We start from the raw sequence: 16,437 nt of genomic DNA, 5'->3' as shown, positions 1-16,437 counted from the left end.
TTAAAATCTACTCCTTTAACCAAACATTTGTTTCCGCTGTCCTAATATCTCTTGATGTGGCTCAAAGTCAAATATATACAAAAGAAACTCCTGTGAAGCACCTTGGGACATTTCACAATGTAATTGGCACTGCTAAACACTCGTTGTTGTCCATCATGTTCATTTCCACAAGTCAATGCGTATGTAACATTTTACAGGAAATGGTAGCAAGGAATAGAAAGATTGTTAAACTGGTTACCAGGGAAAACAGCGTAATGCTATAAGACTAGACTCATTCAACAGCTAGGCGTTGCAATTGCAATATGGTACGGTTTGTGCTCTGTAAGAATTATGTCAAACAGACATGGGGTCCCACAACATCCACGGTCTATCTTAATCACCTTATATGTGCAGGAGAATTTAGCCCCCTCTTCAGGTTGGATGGTTGCAGTGCCCCGTGCCATGCCCAAAGTACTGCAATCACATCAAGAGGCCAGGGTTCCAATACCTTGGACTTCAATCAAAGCATTCTTTCAACATTTAATTACATTGCTGCCAGAGCATTCGCTACATTTAAAATTGCCTTGGCTGGCTATATAACTATCTCTTTGCTAAGTTACACATCTGTAAAGTATTCTCTTGAAATCCTAGATGCAGTTTGATTACCAGATTAGGGCATAGTGCACTCCTTATACTCCTGTTATTATTATGAGGAGTTATTATTCTCATCTGCTTCCCTTTTTTTCATCCTCAGCGGCACCAGCAGTCCTCAAAGATTTGTCTGCCGCCATCCCTGCAGTATCTCCATTTGACGTCCCACAAAATCTCCTGTGCTCAATGTTCTTCCATCTCTCTCTTTAAAAGGAACTCTGCAAATTCCCAAAATGTATACATGCACTAAATTCCAAATTCCCCTCCCCAAATTTGTCTGTGCTTTTAATCATTCCAACCAAGGCTGATCTTTTGTGCTCTCTCTCCAACCCTGGGGCGCTTGAACATCAGGCTTCCCTTGTTGGCACTAGAAGTGTTGGGAGCCGAAGTGAAGCACAAATATTAGAACAGCGAAGGTCATTTAGCCCCTTGAGCCTGTTCTGTCATGCAAAGAAACTATGATTGATGCCTCAACTCCACTACCTTAACATCTCTTAAACCTGGGGTCTAAGAAAAATCCACACACACCACACACTTATACCTCATTGCAATACCAAATTTGAACAGACAATATAAATCAACGAATAGATATAAAATAGTATACCACTAATGTTTTTTTAATTCACTCAAGGGATATGGGCTAGCTATTTATTGCCCATCCCCAACAGCCATTGAACAGAAAAGCTTGAGGGCATTTAAGAGTCCAGCACATAGCAATGGAACTGGAGTCACATGTCGGCCATGTAAGGATGGTAGATTTCCTTCCGTGGGCTAGTCAACCAGATGTATTTTTTTAAATTTCCAATTAAGGGGCAATTTAGTGTGGCCAATCCACCTACCCTGCACATCTTTGGGTTGTGGGGGTGAGACCCATGCAGACACAGGGAGAATGTGCAAAATCCACACAGATGACCTGGGGCTGGGATCAAACCCAGGTCCTCGGCGCTGTGCAGCAGCAGTGCTAACCACTGCGCCACCATGCCACCTAACCAGATGGGATTTTAACGCCAATCGGTTTCATGGTTATCGTTAGACCATATTTTTATGGAATTCAAATTTCACCATCTTCCACAGTGGGATTCAACCTGGTGTCCCTATGGGTCTTTAGATTAATAGTCCTGTGACAATACCATTATGCCATCACCTGATAGCTCATAAACTAAAATATCCATTACCTTTTTGGGATCCATGTTGAATTTCTTTCTCCCCATCGCCATTTGTTTGTTCCTTTGAGTTGTTTTACTGCAAATGTCAAAATAAGGAAAAGTGAGGAAAGCCTCTTTCTATCCCGCTATTTAGGAGCTCACATCTATTTTAAAAATCATATCATGGATTGACCATCAGTGCAACCAATTATTGACCTCCTCAACTCATTAATGCAGGGATGCAAATCCTGTCGTTAAGAAACATGAGAAATAGGAGGAGTAGATCTTCAGCTGTTCCAAGCCCACTGCGCTACCTAATGCTCACCTTTATGTACTATTCTCATATCCCTTTATTCAGTTAGAGATCAATAGATGTTTAGATGCTATCTTGAACATACTCAATTGGTTATGTTTGGGACTGTCCACCGTTATTCTGTCAGTATGGAGGCCACATCACTTGAAGATTGGGAAGGCTCCCTTGTGACAGTTTCCTCTACCGGAGGCGTTCCTGCTCCACCGCCCAAAGCCACTGTGTTTTGAAAATGAAATGAAATGAATGAAATGAAATGAAATGAAAAATGAAAATCGCTTATTGTCACAAGTAGGCTTCAAATGAAGTTACTGTGAAAAGCCCCTAGTCGCCACATTCCGGCACCTGTTCGGGGAGGCTGGTACGGGAATTGAACCGTGCTGCTGGCCTACCTTGGTCTGCTTTCAAAGCCAGCGATTTAGCCCTGTGCTAAACAGCCCCTAAAGATGCCCTAGAGATGCCCAGTTACTTAACCTCCGCCAATGTTCAAGTCACAGATCACACCTTCTATTGTCATTACTGTAACGCCACTTGACCTTGGCATTATTTAACAACACAATAAGCTTCATTCAAATAACATGGCCTTGAAGTTCCAAAGAGGACAGATTTTGGATACAAAAGGTTTGGTTGGAGTTAAGTAAAATAGAGGAGAAATCTGACAGAGGTATGCAAGGTTATGACAGGTTTACACAACACCTCTCTCTCATCAACCCCCAAAATCCTGGAGATGTCAGATCTTTGCTTGCATCTGGATTAACCAGACAGAGTCTCCCTCTTGTATCATACCCATGTTATCGTGAGTGACAGCCCCACCACACAAGTCAGTCTCTATAGGGGACATGAGTGACAGCCCCACCACACAAGTCAGTCTCTAGAGGGGAGCAGAAACCCCGAGCTGTTCATCCCTCCCCTTAATCTAGATGCACAAAGCTATCTGAAGCAACCCTGCAGTTTTAGTCCTTACGGGCGGGGAAGGGTACAGAGGCTCTGGAGAAGGCTCTGACTGCAGTCAGCGGGCTCAAGGGTTCCTAAATTGGGACAATAGGTTCCGAGAGTCAGCACAGCTTCCTTTAGAGAAACACGGGCTTAGATTGAATAGGAGTGAGCTTTTTTTTTTAAAAAGAGAGTGGACTCAGATGAGTAAGGATATCACTGGAGATGAAAAGAGATATTAGGACTGGAAGTCAAGCGTGTAAAGATTGATCGGCAAATAGTTGTTTTTTTTCACCAGATCATCATCTAGAACAGACTACTACATGCAGGGAGTTGGTTATTTAATAAATGGTAATGTCACATGTTCTTCTGTAAAGAGATATTTCCTTACTCATGTAGAACTCCCTAGCACATGGGAGTGGTGTGGGGAAAGATGCATTTAAAGAGAAGCTCAATAAGTATGTGAAGGAAAAAGGGATAGACGGTCATGTAGATAGGTTTAGATGTAGTTAGCTGGGGTTGAGGGCATATGGCCACTGGAGATCCCTGGAGTGTGACTCGACTGCCTTTGGAAATTTCTCTCCATCTCCACAAGTTTTCCAGAACTGGCAACAGTCCTTGCTCTGCCAGGAAACTGCATGGTTTGTAGAATGAGTCATTGGTGTGACTGGCTGCGGTTTTGATGACACTCCCCACAACCTCCATTTATTGTGTTACATCCCAAAAACAAGGACCAGCCAAAAACCAGATGCACTAAAATCGCCCGAACTGAAAGAGGGGTTTTCCTAAACTGTGCAGTTTGAGATACCAACAGAAGGAGGGACTCAAATCAGTTGAGGCAGGGGGCAGTGAAGCAACTTCTTTTTGGTAATATAAACTGGAGGGGTCCAAAATTAAAAGCACACTTCATTTAGCACTCAAATTTGACCCTTTGGCAGACCCTCTGATGCAATGAGCACAGAAGACTATTCTTTCCTTCTAATTCCTAACTTTCCTATCCCTTCCTCTCCCACACAGTTCGTTCCTCCTCTGATGGGAACTCATGATGAAGTCTGTTCCATAGTTAATGAAACTCTTGCAACCCAACAATGGTGGCCATTTTCCAGACACGAACCAAAAGCAGTTTTAATGTCGATGATCTCAATCTGCACAAAGACCTTTTCAAGCATCCACTTTGAATAGGGGTTTCTGTATGGCAAGAGATGTCCATCATGGTCTAGTGGGAAAACCTGGCTAGCACTTCACTGGGAAGAGTAAAGATAATGGGATGCTCTTGCACTATTCAAGTATAACTAACTAACTCAGCAGAAAATAAGTATTAACCTATTGACCTATATGATATCTCGGTCCGCCAATACCTTACTTTACAAACTCTCATCAACCTCTATCTCGCTTTTCTCTTTTAATACACTCCTTGAAGCCTACCTCTTGGCCATCTGCCCCATCTCCTGATGTAGCCCAGTGATACATTTTGTTTTGCAATGCCCCTGTGAATGGTGTTGGGATGTTTTATGTTAAAAACATTATAGAAATATAAAATAGTCATTGGCATCCTTCTGTTCAAATACTTCCATGGCTTTTTCACCCACCCTATCTCTATAACCTCTTCCAGCACCAAACCCCTCTTCCAACTTGGCCTCTTGCACCCCAGATTTTCATCACTCCGCCATTGACAGACATGCCTTAAATTGTTTCAGCAGTGAAATTTGTTCCCTAAACCTCTCTGCCTCACTCTCCTCCTTTAGGATGGTCCTTCAAACCTGCCCACAAATCTCAGTATGTAGCTCAGTGCCAAATTTTATCCGATAACCCTCCTGCAAAGCGTTTTGGGATGTATTACTAACTACATTAAAAAGATGCTTCATAAATGGAGGTTGTTGATAAGCAAAGAGCCTTGCTGGTGTTCTACAGATGCAAGACTCAGCTGCTGCAGAACCTTAAAAATGGTTAGCATCAGCATCGCTTCCACTCTCACCCCCTCCCAAACCACCAGCACACCTGCCCCCACCCTACAAGTTCAAAGATGGGGGACACAATTAAATTACAGGTCCAGCATGATACATTGGTCAAGTGTTACACCCAGTTCAACTCCATACTCAACACAAGAAAAATAAAAATGTTGTTTGCTCTAATCCACACATGCAGGCCTCCCTCATTTAGAGTAACACAGGTTAGCTTCAAAAATGTAACCATTGTTAATGATAACAGTTGGATATTCCCTCAAAGCAGAGCAAAACACAGATCTCTGTAACGCGACTTAAATCAATACATATTTCAGGACACATTTGGAGGGGTAAACTGGTGTGCATTCGCGTTATAATGATTAATGTAAATCAAGTCTTTTGTCAAACTAGCAATTTTATAGTCTCAAGTAAAGCATTAACAAAAGCAACAACAGCACTTTTCTTCGCAGATTCAAAAAGCAGTCATGCTTATAATCTTACTGCACACACAGACATCACCACATGTCCACCTTAATAAAAGATAATTAAAAAACATCTGGGCTGCGGCAATTGTTAGAGTATGAACAGCCAACTTACCTTTCATCAGTGCAAGTCAGAGTCTCAATCTCAGTCATTACTTCAGCTATCTCATCTTTCAGCCTCTGTAAAACAGATATAAAAATGTTAAACCTAGAAGACACTGAATTACAGTTTTTACAAGATAGCATTAAAAAAGAAACCCAACCGCAAGCCCCCACCCCCCAGAGAAGATTATTCCAAATCCTGATGCTTCAAAAAAGATGGAGTAATTGATGAAATACAAGAGTCCCACAAAGCCAGCCTATTCATGTGGCAAGCAGCTGTAGACAGACAATACCACAAAACTAAATCACTCCCCTTTTTTCCCCTCCTCTGGGAATTCAAACCTACTCCCAGGATAAAAATGAAGAGCAAGAATTGTAAAGCAATAGGATAATACTACGGGAAAATCTGAGGCAGAATCCTGAAGAATTTACTCAGGACAAATGCTCTGTTATGTACTCTGCTCAACCACTGATGCAGTCGCAGTGAGGGTGGGCAATGTAGAACTGCACAGTTAGATTTCTATACTTATCACATTGAACACAATTGTTCCCAAAGTATCATTATTTTGCACAAAGGAGGCAGTGAAAATGACAGTTTACAACTGACAAACCACTTGCCATGGTTATAGTGTATGCCAAAGGACAATGGGGTGCCCAAAACACAATAGCGTGGGATGCAGAAGAGGTCCGATTATCTTATATTGGTCCCAGTTTTAGAATGAGGATGTGGTGTACTGTATTCAACATAGCTTAAGATAAAATCCAACAACGTAATAAATTTATTTGAAGGCCAGGAAGCAACTGTAATTCTCTCTCTTCTTCTTCTCTCCTCCTCTCCTCCTCTCCCCCCCCCCCCCCCCCCGGGGTTGATGCAATTAAGAAAAAAAAGACAACTGTAACAACTTCAGGAGGAGGCAGACAAGTTAATCAATTGAGCGTCCAGATAGCAGATTAAATGGAAAAAATATGGAGTGCTATTTTTAAAAACAGAGAGAATAAGGAAAGGGTGTATTTACCAGTAAAAAGCACAGTGATATGTTTTTTTCAAATGACGATTTATAAAGCTGTTTTAAAAAATGCATTCATAAATGGAGATCCAGAGTGATGCCAACATGGGCAGAAATTCAAGGGGTGGCTCCCCAACAGCTTCTCAGGTCAACCAGGCCTCACCAGCAACACCCACGTAGAGAACAATTTTTTTTTAAACCCACTTAATTGGGTTTGGAATTCTCAGTTATGATTTGTAAGGTTACATTTGCCATTCCATATTTTGCAGAAAGCATAGAAAAATACAGGATTTGCAGAAATGCTAATGCTTTGCACAGCAAACATAAGAATGTTGCTGCTGTCACATCAAATAAAATGTAATCTTCTGCAAATATGCTTCTAAAGGGGTTGCTACAGAGACAGAGCACGTAAGTACATTTTCAATTATGCAGTGCTTTTGGACGTGGAATTGTTCAGAGCTTGGGTCAATTTCAATGCAGATGCACATAAATTCAGACCGACCAAAGTGAAGATTAGAATATGTGTCACCAAGTCTTCCTGAAATTCCCAGTGGTCTCTCCTTCTTGATGATTTGCACATACAAGCACGCTCTGGACAAGTTCATTAATTTTAAACCATTTTCCTAGCTCACATCAGAGGTTATGCATTAATGCCAAGGCGATTGAATCAAGCTTAAAATCAATACACCCAAATTCAAGTTGACCTTCATGGGTAAACGGAGTCCATGATAATAGATGCGAAGCCACACAACGTGTATTCAACATAAAAAAATATGGGTGCACAATATATTAGGCCTCATTACAGCAACAACTGGTATTTCTATATCCTCTTTGCTAGCAAAACATTCCAAGGCACCTAACAGGACGATTACAAGATAATGTGTCTTGGTGTTGAATTTTAAGGAGATTTTAGAGTGGATGGCCAAAAGTGTGGCCAGAGGTAGTTTTTAAAGGAGAGCCTTCAAGTAAAAGTAGGGAAGCTTAGGTAAGAATTTCCAGAGCACAGCCACCAATGGTAGAACAATTAAAACTGCCGATGCTTAAAGACACTCAAACTATGAATAGCTCAGGTTTCTCTAAAGTGTTGTCAGACTGCAGGAGATTAGAGAGATGGGGAATGGGGAGGCCTTGGGAGGGATTTGAAAACAGGGATGAGAATTTTTAAATCAAGATGCTGTCAGACCAGGAGCCAATATAGCTCAGCGTGCACAGGAGTGACCGACATTCGAACATACAAATTAGGAGTAGGCTACTCGGTCCCTCCAGCCTTCACCACCATTCAATAAGATCATGGCGAACCGGATTGTAACCGCAATCCCACATGCCTGCCTATCCCAGATAACATTTCATCCCCTTGTTAATTGTGAGTGGTTGCACATTCACCCCATGTCTGCGTGGGTTTCACCCCCACAATCCAAAAATGTGCAGATTAGGTGGTTTGGCCACGCTAAATTGCCCCTTAATTGGAGAAAAAAAATAATTGGGTACTCTAAATTTATATATATTTTTTCAACTGAGTGGTACAGTGGTTAGCACTGCTACTTCAAAGCACCAGGGACCCGGGTTCAATTCCAACTCTCGGCGACAGTCCATGTGGAGTTTGCACATTCTCACCGTGACTGCATGGGTTTCCTCCCACAGTCCAAAGGTGTACAGGTTAGGTGGATTGACCATGCTAAATTGCCCCTCAAGTGTCCAAAAGGTTAGCTGGGGGTTACTGGGATAGGGTGGGGGAGTGGACCTAGTTAGGGTGCTCTTTTGGAAGGTCGGTGCAGACTTGATGGGCTGAATGGCCTATTGTGCACTATACGGATTTGATGATTGTATGATTCTATAAGAATCTATCTACTTTTGCCTTAAAAACATTTAAAGATTATGTTTCCACCATCTTTTGAGGAAAAGAGTTCCAGACTCATGACCCTCAGAAAACAAAACTCTCTTCATCCTGATCTTAAGCGAATGACCCTTTATTTTTAAATAGTAACCTCTAGTTCTTGAACAGGATTTGGTGCAAGTTAGAGGAACACAAACATTGGATGACATTAAGATTACAGGGGGAAGGGCAGCTCGGTGGAACATTGGTTGGCACTGCTGTCTCACGGTGCTGAGGACCCAGGTTCGATCCCGGCTCTGGGTCACTGTCCATGTGGAGTTTGTACATTCTCCCAGTGTTTGCGTGGGTTTCGCCCCCACAACCCAAAGATGTGCAGGCTAGGTAGATTGGCCACGCTAAATTGCCCCTTAATTGTATAAAAGGAATTGGGTACTCGAAATTTATTTTTAAAAATTAAGTTTGGAGGATAACATTTCGGGGTTTGGGGGAAAGAGATCAGCTAGGTGTCTGTTGGAATATTCTTCAAGTCTAGAGGCAACAAAACTCAAAGTGCTTCAACAGGAGCATTCAGACAAAAAAAATATTGACACCAAGCCAAAAAGCGATGACACCAAAACAGTTGAGTAAACGCTTGGTCGGAGGTAGAATTTAAGCAGCATCTTAAAAGGGGATGGCATGAGATGTTCAGGGAGAGAATTCCACAGCTTGGGATCCTCAAAGCAAGTGGAGGATGAACAAGAGGCCAGAGCTGGAGGAGCAGCAGCAGCAGCAGTGAAACCAGGTACCAGGTTCAAAAGCCAGGCAGACCCACCTCAATGTCAGCCATCAGTTCCTTTTTCCTTCGCCTAATGTTGTCCAGTTCTTCTCTCTCTTCAAGTGATAGCTCGGGCGGTACTGCAAAAAGGAGTAAATTCAGAAGATTAAGAATTGCAAATTAAAGAACGCGAGTGGCAGGTTACAATCCTAAAAGCAAACACCGATATATTGCAAATAAATATACCTGCGTGAAAAATACACACTGCAATTATTTGTGTTTGATACCTGATCCGAGTGGAAATACCCGACAGCTCCAAGAAGTCAAAAATTTATATGTATAAAATTTTAAAATTGTACAGTTCCTGGACAATTTTAAGCTCTTGCTGCAAGTATGAAACAAGATGAAAACCAAGTCTGAAGAAAATGAAATCGTATTATACAGTCATTATCTCAACAAGGCTTATTTCTCGAAGTATTTTGCTGAATGGCAGAACACCAGCTTCTATACAAAAGACTGACAACCAGAAGCTACAAAGCTTTAGATTGCACTCAAAATAGAGCCAGATGCCCACAATGCAATACATCTTCCAGTTTTTAAACCAATTTCTTTCAGTGTGGGTTTTGTCGACTATGAACAGCCATGCTCAAACACCCACGAAATTGTGCACTGTGCAGCACAGAAAACTGCTGCTGCAACTCTCTCAGTGCAGCTTTGTTCAGTGCTCATCATTAGCACATCTTTGCACTGTACCTGAGCAACAACAGAGATGCAGTCAATATTCCAGACGCCGCAGCTGCTGAAAAAAACGATCCAATAATCACCATCACACACACACAGCCACGAGAGGTGGGAGAGAAAGGCCACTCACTGTAATTTTTTTTTAAACCAGACTGGTTCTGCCAATCTGCCCAGACACCTGTAAAGCCTGCAGATCTTGCTAATGCTGCCCTGATTTTACAGCAAAATGATGCTGCAGTGTTTAGCATCAGCCCCAGCACGCCGCAGGCTGTACAAATCAATGTTTCTGTAATAAGACACTCCCTTGCATTACCAGAGCAAGTGCTGCTAACATTCACTCTTCCAGGCAATCTTTACTCATCAGTGGTGTCTGCACCAGTGCAAGACCTTTTTTTCAAAAAAGGATTAAAATCAGGCTGCTACATTGGGAAAGCCCACAACTAGGTCACAAGAATAGATGGATGATGGATCAGCAGTGCACTTGTTATGTTAGTCCCGTCTCATTTCAAAGTACACGGTGATGTCCCTTTTAATTGGACTAGTCTCAATTTTACAATAAACAAAACCAGGCATTATATGCAGACAGGACACTAAGTTGGCACGTCAGGGCAACCTCACACAGGAAACTGCATTCTCCCAACCATCATCTTACAGTTTCTCAGTGTTAGCTATAGACAGATTTTAAAACATTGCGTATGGTCTTTCGGGAATTAAACTTTTCTGCGGATGATTACACTGCGAATGCAAGCTGCTTCAATAAATGCAGACCGAATATCAAACATTCAAGGCTGGGGTCATGAATGAATTAGACCCTTATCATCATAGATTCAGTGTTAAGAGCCACTGAAAGTTGACTTAGTGGCAGGTTTACTATAACAATTATGTCCTCAGTGGCTCGCCGGTGCAGGTGCTCCTATTCCTCTACAGCCGATGCAGTTACACTTAAGAACCTTTGGATAAATGGTTCAAGATACACCCACGTTAATTCCATTGATCGAAACATGTCTTATATACCAAATAATTCTCATCAGACAGATAGAGTCTGGAGACAAGAGCAGGCATGTGTTCCAGCACACAGTCACCAGGGCATTGGTCTGATGTTTTAATCAAAAGTCCAAATCAGCCAAAATCTTGTTTACAGGGTTTGATAGACATCCAACAGTTTCAAACGAAGAACTTAGAAGCCCAAAGTGCTTTTCTTTTAAGGAGCAGAACAAGCTAAGGGACGAGAGAACAATCATACAACATCACACCTCCACATCAATACAAGGTCGCAAGCAACAAGCAGCCAGCTGGGTAGCAATCATCAATTTAAAAGCACACCCCAGAGGGACTATCAAGTTAATGGTACTGCCCACACTGTCAATCAGGACACATTATCTAGTCCATATTCTATTGGGAGAGAAAACAGAACACAGCAGATCATTCTTGTGAGAGAAAAAAAATGATTTCCAGCCCAAGTAGATGGAACACAGTTGCAGTAAATCACAGCAAAGGTCACATAACATCAATATAAGCAGAAGTGTACTTCGGATATTACTAATTGCATCGATTTCCTTGGGGATGGAAGGTGGAGGAAGAGGTCACAACTGACCTGCACCACCCAGTTACCAGGAGATACAAACACACGGTTCACTATTTAATTAAAGCACCACCACTCAGAAGCTATGTTTGCAGGACCAGGTTTAGATGGGGCATTTAAGTCTGAAAGCCAAAATAAGTGGAATGTTAAATGCTTGAAGCATTTCTCCCACTGGGATGTAGGCATATTTCACTTGAAGCTTTGGAGCTGCATATTTAGACCAGATATCATCTGCACGGTAGCACAAGTGGCTAGCACTGTGGCTTCACAGCACCAGGGTCCCAGGTTAGATTCCCCACTGGGTCACTGTCTGTGCGGAGTCTGCACGTTCTCCCTGTGTCTGCATGGGTTTCCTCCGGGTGCTCCGGTTTCCTCCCACGGACCAAAGACTTGCAGGTTAGGTGGATTACCATGCTAAATTGCTCCTAGTGTCCAAAAAGGTTAAGAGGGGTTATTGGGTTACGGTGATAGTGAGGAAGTGAGGGCTTAAGTGGGTCAATGCAGACTCGATGGGCCGAATGGCCTCCTTCTGCAATGTATGTTCTATGGATACACAAGTACATGCACAGTGCGATCTCCTTAATAGCCTCCGTTACATGGTGTGCTCTTCGCCGTCAATTCCCCGCCCCCCCCCCCCCCCACCAAGTTGCTCACTCGTCACTCCCCCACCTTCCCAAGCCACAACCCCCTCTCCCACCATCCCGACCCGCTTACCCCTGCAAAGAACAAAAGAACAAAGGACAAAGAAAAGTACAGCACAGGAACAGGCCCTTCGGCCCTCCAACCCTATTCATGTATTTGTCAAGATGCCCCTTAAATGTCACTATAGTCCCTGCTTCCACCACCTCCTCCGGCAGCGAGTTCCAGGCACCCACTACCCTCTATGTAAAAAATTTGCCTCGTACATCTCCTCTAAACCTTACCCCTCACACCTTAAACCTATGCCCCCTAGTAATTGACCCCTCTACCCTGGGAAAAAGCCTCTGACTATCCACTCTGTCTATGCCCCTCATAATTATGTAGGCCTCTATCAGGTCGCCCCTCAACCTCTGTCATTCCAGTGAGAACAAACCGAGTTTATTCAACCGCTCCTCATAACTAATGCCCTCCATGCCAGGCAACATCCTGGTAAATCTCTTCTGCACCCTCTCTAAAGCCTCCACACCTTCTGGTAGTGTGGCAACCAGAATTGAACACTATACTCCAAGTGTGGCCTAACTAAGGTTCTATACAGCTGCAACATGACTTGCCAATTCTTATACTCAATGCCCCAGCCAATGAAGGCAAGCATGCCGTATGCCTTCTTGACTACCTTCCCCACCTGTGTTGCCCCTTTCAGTGACCTGTGGACCTGTACACCTAGATCTCTCTGACTTTCAATACTCTTGCGGGTTCTACCGTTCACTGTATATTCCCTACCTGCATTAGGCCTTCCAATATGCATTACCTCACATTTGTCCGGATCAAACTCCATCTGCCATCTCTCCGCCCAAGTCTCCAAACGATCTAAATCCTGCTGTATCCTCTGACAGTCCTCATCGCTATCCCCAATTCCACCAACCTTTGTGTCGCCTGCAAACTTACTAATCAGACCAGTTACATTTTCCTCCAAATCACTTATATATACTACGAACAGCAAAGGTCCGAGCACTGATCCCTGCGGAACACCACTAGTCACAGCCCTCCAATTAGAAAAGCACCCTTCCATTGCTACTCTCTGCCTTCTATGACCTAGCCAGTTCTGTATTCATCTTACCAGGTCACGTCTGATCCCGTGTGACTTCACCTTTTGTACCAGTCACCCCTGAGGGACCTTGTCAAAGGCCTTACTGAAGTCCATATAGACAACATCCACTGCCCTATCTGCATCAATCATCTTTGTGACCTCTTCGAAAAACTCTATCAAGTTAGTGAGACACGACCTCCCCTTCACAAAACCATGCTGCCTCTCACTAATACGTCCATTTGCTTCCAAATGGGAGTAGATCCTCTCTCGAAGAATTCTCTCCAGTAATTTCCCTACCACCGACGTAAGGCTCACCGGCCTGTAGTTCCCTGGATTATCCTTGCTACCCTTCTTAAACAAAGGAACAACATTGACTATTCTCCAGTCCTCCGGGACATCACCTGAAGACAGTGAGGATCCAAAGGTTTCTGTCAAGGCCTCAGCAATTTCCTCTCTAGCCTCCTTCAGTATTCTGGGGTAGATCCCATCAGGCCCTGGGGACTTATCTACCTTAATATTTTTCAAGACGCCCAACACCTCGTCTTTTTGGATCCCAATGTGACCCAGGCTATCTACACACCCTTCTCCAGACTCAACATCCACCAATTCCTTCTCTTTGGTGAATACTGATGCAAAGTATTTATTTAATACCTCGCCCATTTCCTGTGGCTCCACACATAGATTCCCTTGCCTATCCTTCAGTGGGCCAACCCTTTCCCTGGCTACCCTCTTGCTTTTTATGTATGTGTAAAAAGCCTTGGGATTTTCCTTAACCCTATTTGCCAATGACTTTTCTTGACCTCTTCTAGCCCTCCTGACTCCTTGCTTAAGCTCCTTCCTACTTTCCTTATAGTCCACACAGGCTTTGTCTGTTCCCAGCCTTCTAGCCCTGACAAATGCCTCCTTTTTCTTTTTGACGAGGCCTACAATATCTCTCAAGGTTCCCGAAATTTGCCGTATTTATCCTTCTTCCGCACAGGAACATGCCGGTCCTGAATTCCTTTCAACTGACATTTGAAACCCTCCCACATGTCAGATGTTGATTTACCCTCAAACATCCGCCCCCAATCTAGGTTCTTCAGTTCCCGCCTAATATTGTTATAATTAGCCTTCCCCCAATTTAGCACATTCACCTTAGGACCACTCTTATCCTTGTCCACCAGCACTTATTGAATTGTGGTCACTGTTCCCAAAATGCTCCCCCACTGAAACTTCTACCACCTGGCCGGGCTCATTCCCCAATACCAGGTCCAGTACAGTCCCTTCCCTAGTTGGACTGTCTACATATTGTTTTAAGAAGCCCTCCTGGATGCTCCTTACAAACTCTGCCCCATCTAAGCCCCTAGCACTAAGTGAGTCCCAGTCAATATTGGGGAAGTTGAAGTCTCCCATCACAACAACACTGTTGTTTTTACTAGTTTCCAAAATCTGTCTACCTATCTGCTCCTCTATCTCCCGCTGGCTGTTGGGAGGCCTGTAGTAAACCCCCAACATTGTGACTGCACCCTTCTTATTCCTGATCTCTACCCATATAGCCTCACTGCCCTCTGAGGTGTCCTCCCGTAGTACAGCTGTGATATTCCCCCTAACCAGTAGCGCAACTCCGCCACCTCTTTTACATCCCCCTCTATTCCGCCTGAAACATCTAAATCCTGGAACGTTTAGCTGCCAATCCTGTCCTTCCCTCAACCAGGTCTCTGTAATGGCAACAACATCATAGTTCCAAGTTCTAATCCAAGCTCTAAGTTCATCTGCCTTACCCGTAATACTTCTTGCATTAAAACATATGCACTTCAGGCCAACAGACCCGCTGTTTTCAGCAACATCTCCCTGTCTGCTCTTCCTCAGAGCCATACTGGCCCTATTCCCCGGTTCTCCCTCAATGCTTTCACCTTCTGACCTATTGCTCGGGTACCCACCCCCCTGCCATACTAGTTTAAACCCTCCCGTGTGACACTCGCAAACCTCGCGGCCAGGATATTTATGCCTCTCCAGTTTAGATGCAACCCTTCCTTCTTATACAGGTCACACCTGCCCCGGAAGAGCTCCCAGCTGTTTAGCCACGTGTTTAGCTGCTCTATCTTCCTATTTCTAGCCTCACTGGCACGTGGCACAGGGAGTAATCCTGAGATTACAACCCTAGAGGTCCTGTCTTTTAACTTTCTGCCTAGCTCCCTGAACTCCTGCTGCAGGACCTCATGCCCCTTCCTGCCTATGTCGTTAGTACCAATATGTACAACAACCTCTGCCTGTTTGCCCTCCCCCTTCAGGATGCCCGCTACTCGTTCGGAGGCAACATACCATCCTGGAGTCTCTTTCACGTCCACAGAAGCGCCTATCTGTGCCCCTGACTATAGAGTCACCTATGACTATTGCTCTTCTGCACTTTGACCCTCCCTGCTGAACATCAGAGCCAGCCCAAACCATTCACCCCATCCCACCCAACATTCGTCACCAAACAATTCTCTTTCTGTCAACACGAGACAAAACAAACGGACAAGCGATGCTTACATGGGATGTCAGTACAGCATCAATTGTTCAACTTTGTACAACGCCCAGCTGAGGGGCCACCAGACCTGCCATCTGTTTATAACTCTGAACTCAACTTGACCCAGTAATCAAGGGAAAAAAGCACTTCAAATTGCTCTGCAACAGTAAACTGAACCCAACTTTCACACCCACTTGTTAAACTGACCATTCTAAACAATTCTAATTTTCCAATAAAATTAATTTTGTTCATTAATACATTGAGTACTTGCAAAATAATGATGAAAGAGCCACAAAGGCAGATGGCGACTTGCATTTCCACGGTGCTTTTCCCAATTGCAGGGTGTCCCAAAGCATTTTACAACCCGTGTACTTACAATCCAGTACATTAATGTAGGATAGATCTAGACCAACATATCCCTGATTCCCTGAGGAAAATAAACCCACAATACATGCGGTGGTGAGGAAATCAGAGTTTTGCCATTATTCATACTTCCAATTATCCTCAATCAGATTCCTGGATATGGCACCAACATCCCCAGATGTCTGCACTTAGTCATAAAAATATAGTGGTAATCATCGTTCTGTTAAACCCCAGCTCAGCCAAGCCCCAAGGCGACATATTTATTGTGAAACAAATCTAAATAATGACTTGCTAAATATATATTTAGCATCTTTAACATAATAAAATGTCCCAAGGCATTTCACAGGAGTGTTATCAGACGAAGGTTTGACACTGAGATACTGAAGATATTGGAACA

General features: G+C 43.6%; 1 protein-coding gene across 5 annotated transcripts in view; it reads right to left on the bottom strand.

Annotated features, from left to right (window-relative positions):
• Positions 1–16,437, bottom strand: part of LOC140394335 (cytohesin-3) — a 152,359-nt gene that overhangs the window by 68,031 nt on the left and 67,891 nt on the right. The window contains exons 1-4 of one of the 5 annotated variants that reach the window (XM_072481526.1): positions 10,195–10,215; positions 9,198–9,280; positions 5,559–5,623; positions 1,806–1,872 (exon numbers count right to left, since the gene is read on the bottom strand). In XM_072481526.1, coding sequence (XP_072337627.1) covers positions 1,806–1,872; positions 5,559–5,623; positions 9,198–9,212 — 147 coding nt within the window. In that variant the 5' untranslated portion in view covers positions 9,213–9,280; positions 10,195–10,215. Of the gene's footprint in view, positions 1–1,805; positions 1,873–5,558; positions 5,624–9,197; positions 9,281–9,386; positions 9,699–9,893; positions 9,915–10,011; positions 10,123–10,194; positions 10,216–16,437 lie in introns of those variants that run through there. The other 4 variants (XM_072481525.1, XM_072481527.1, XM_072481524.1 and 1 more) reach the window with 4 other exon arrangements.

This window comes from Scyliorhinus torazame, chromosome 17, assembly GCF_047496885.1.
Source record: "Scyliorhinus torazame isolate Kashiwa2021f chromosome 17, sScyTor2.1, whole genome shotgun sequence".
In the NCBI taxonomy this organism is placed as follows: domain Eukaryota; kingdom Metazoa; phylum Chordata; class Chondrichthyes; order Carcharhiniformes; family Scyliorhinidae; genus Scyliorhinus; species Scyliorhinus torazame.
This window is presented reverse-complemented; position numbering and strand designations above follow the sequence as displayed.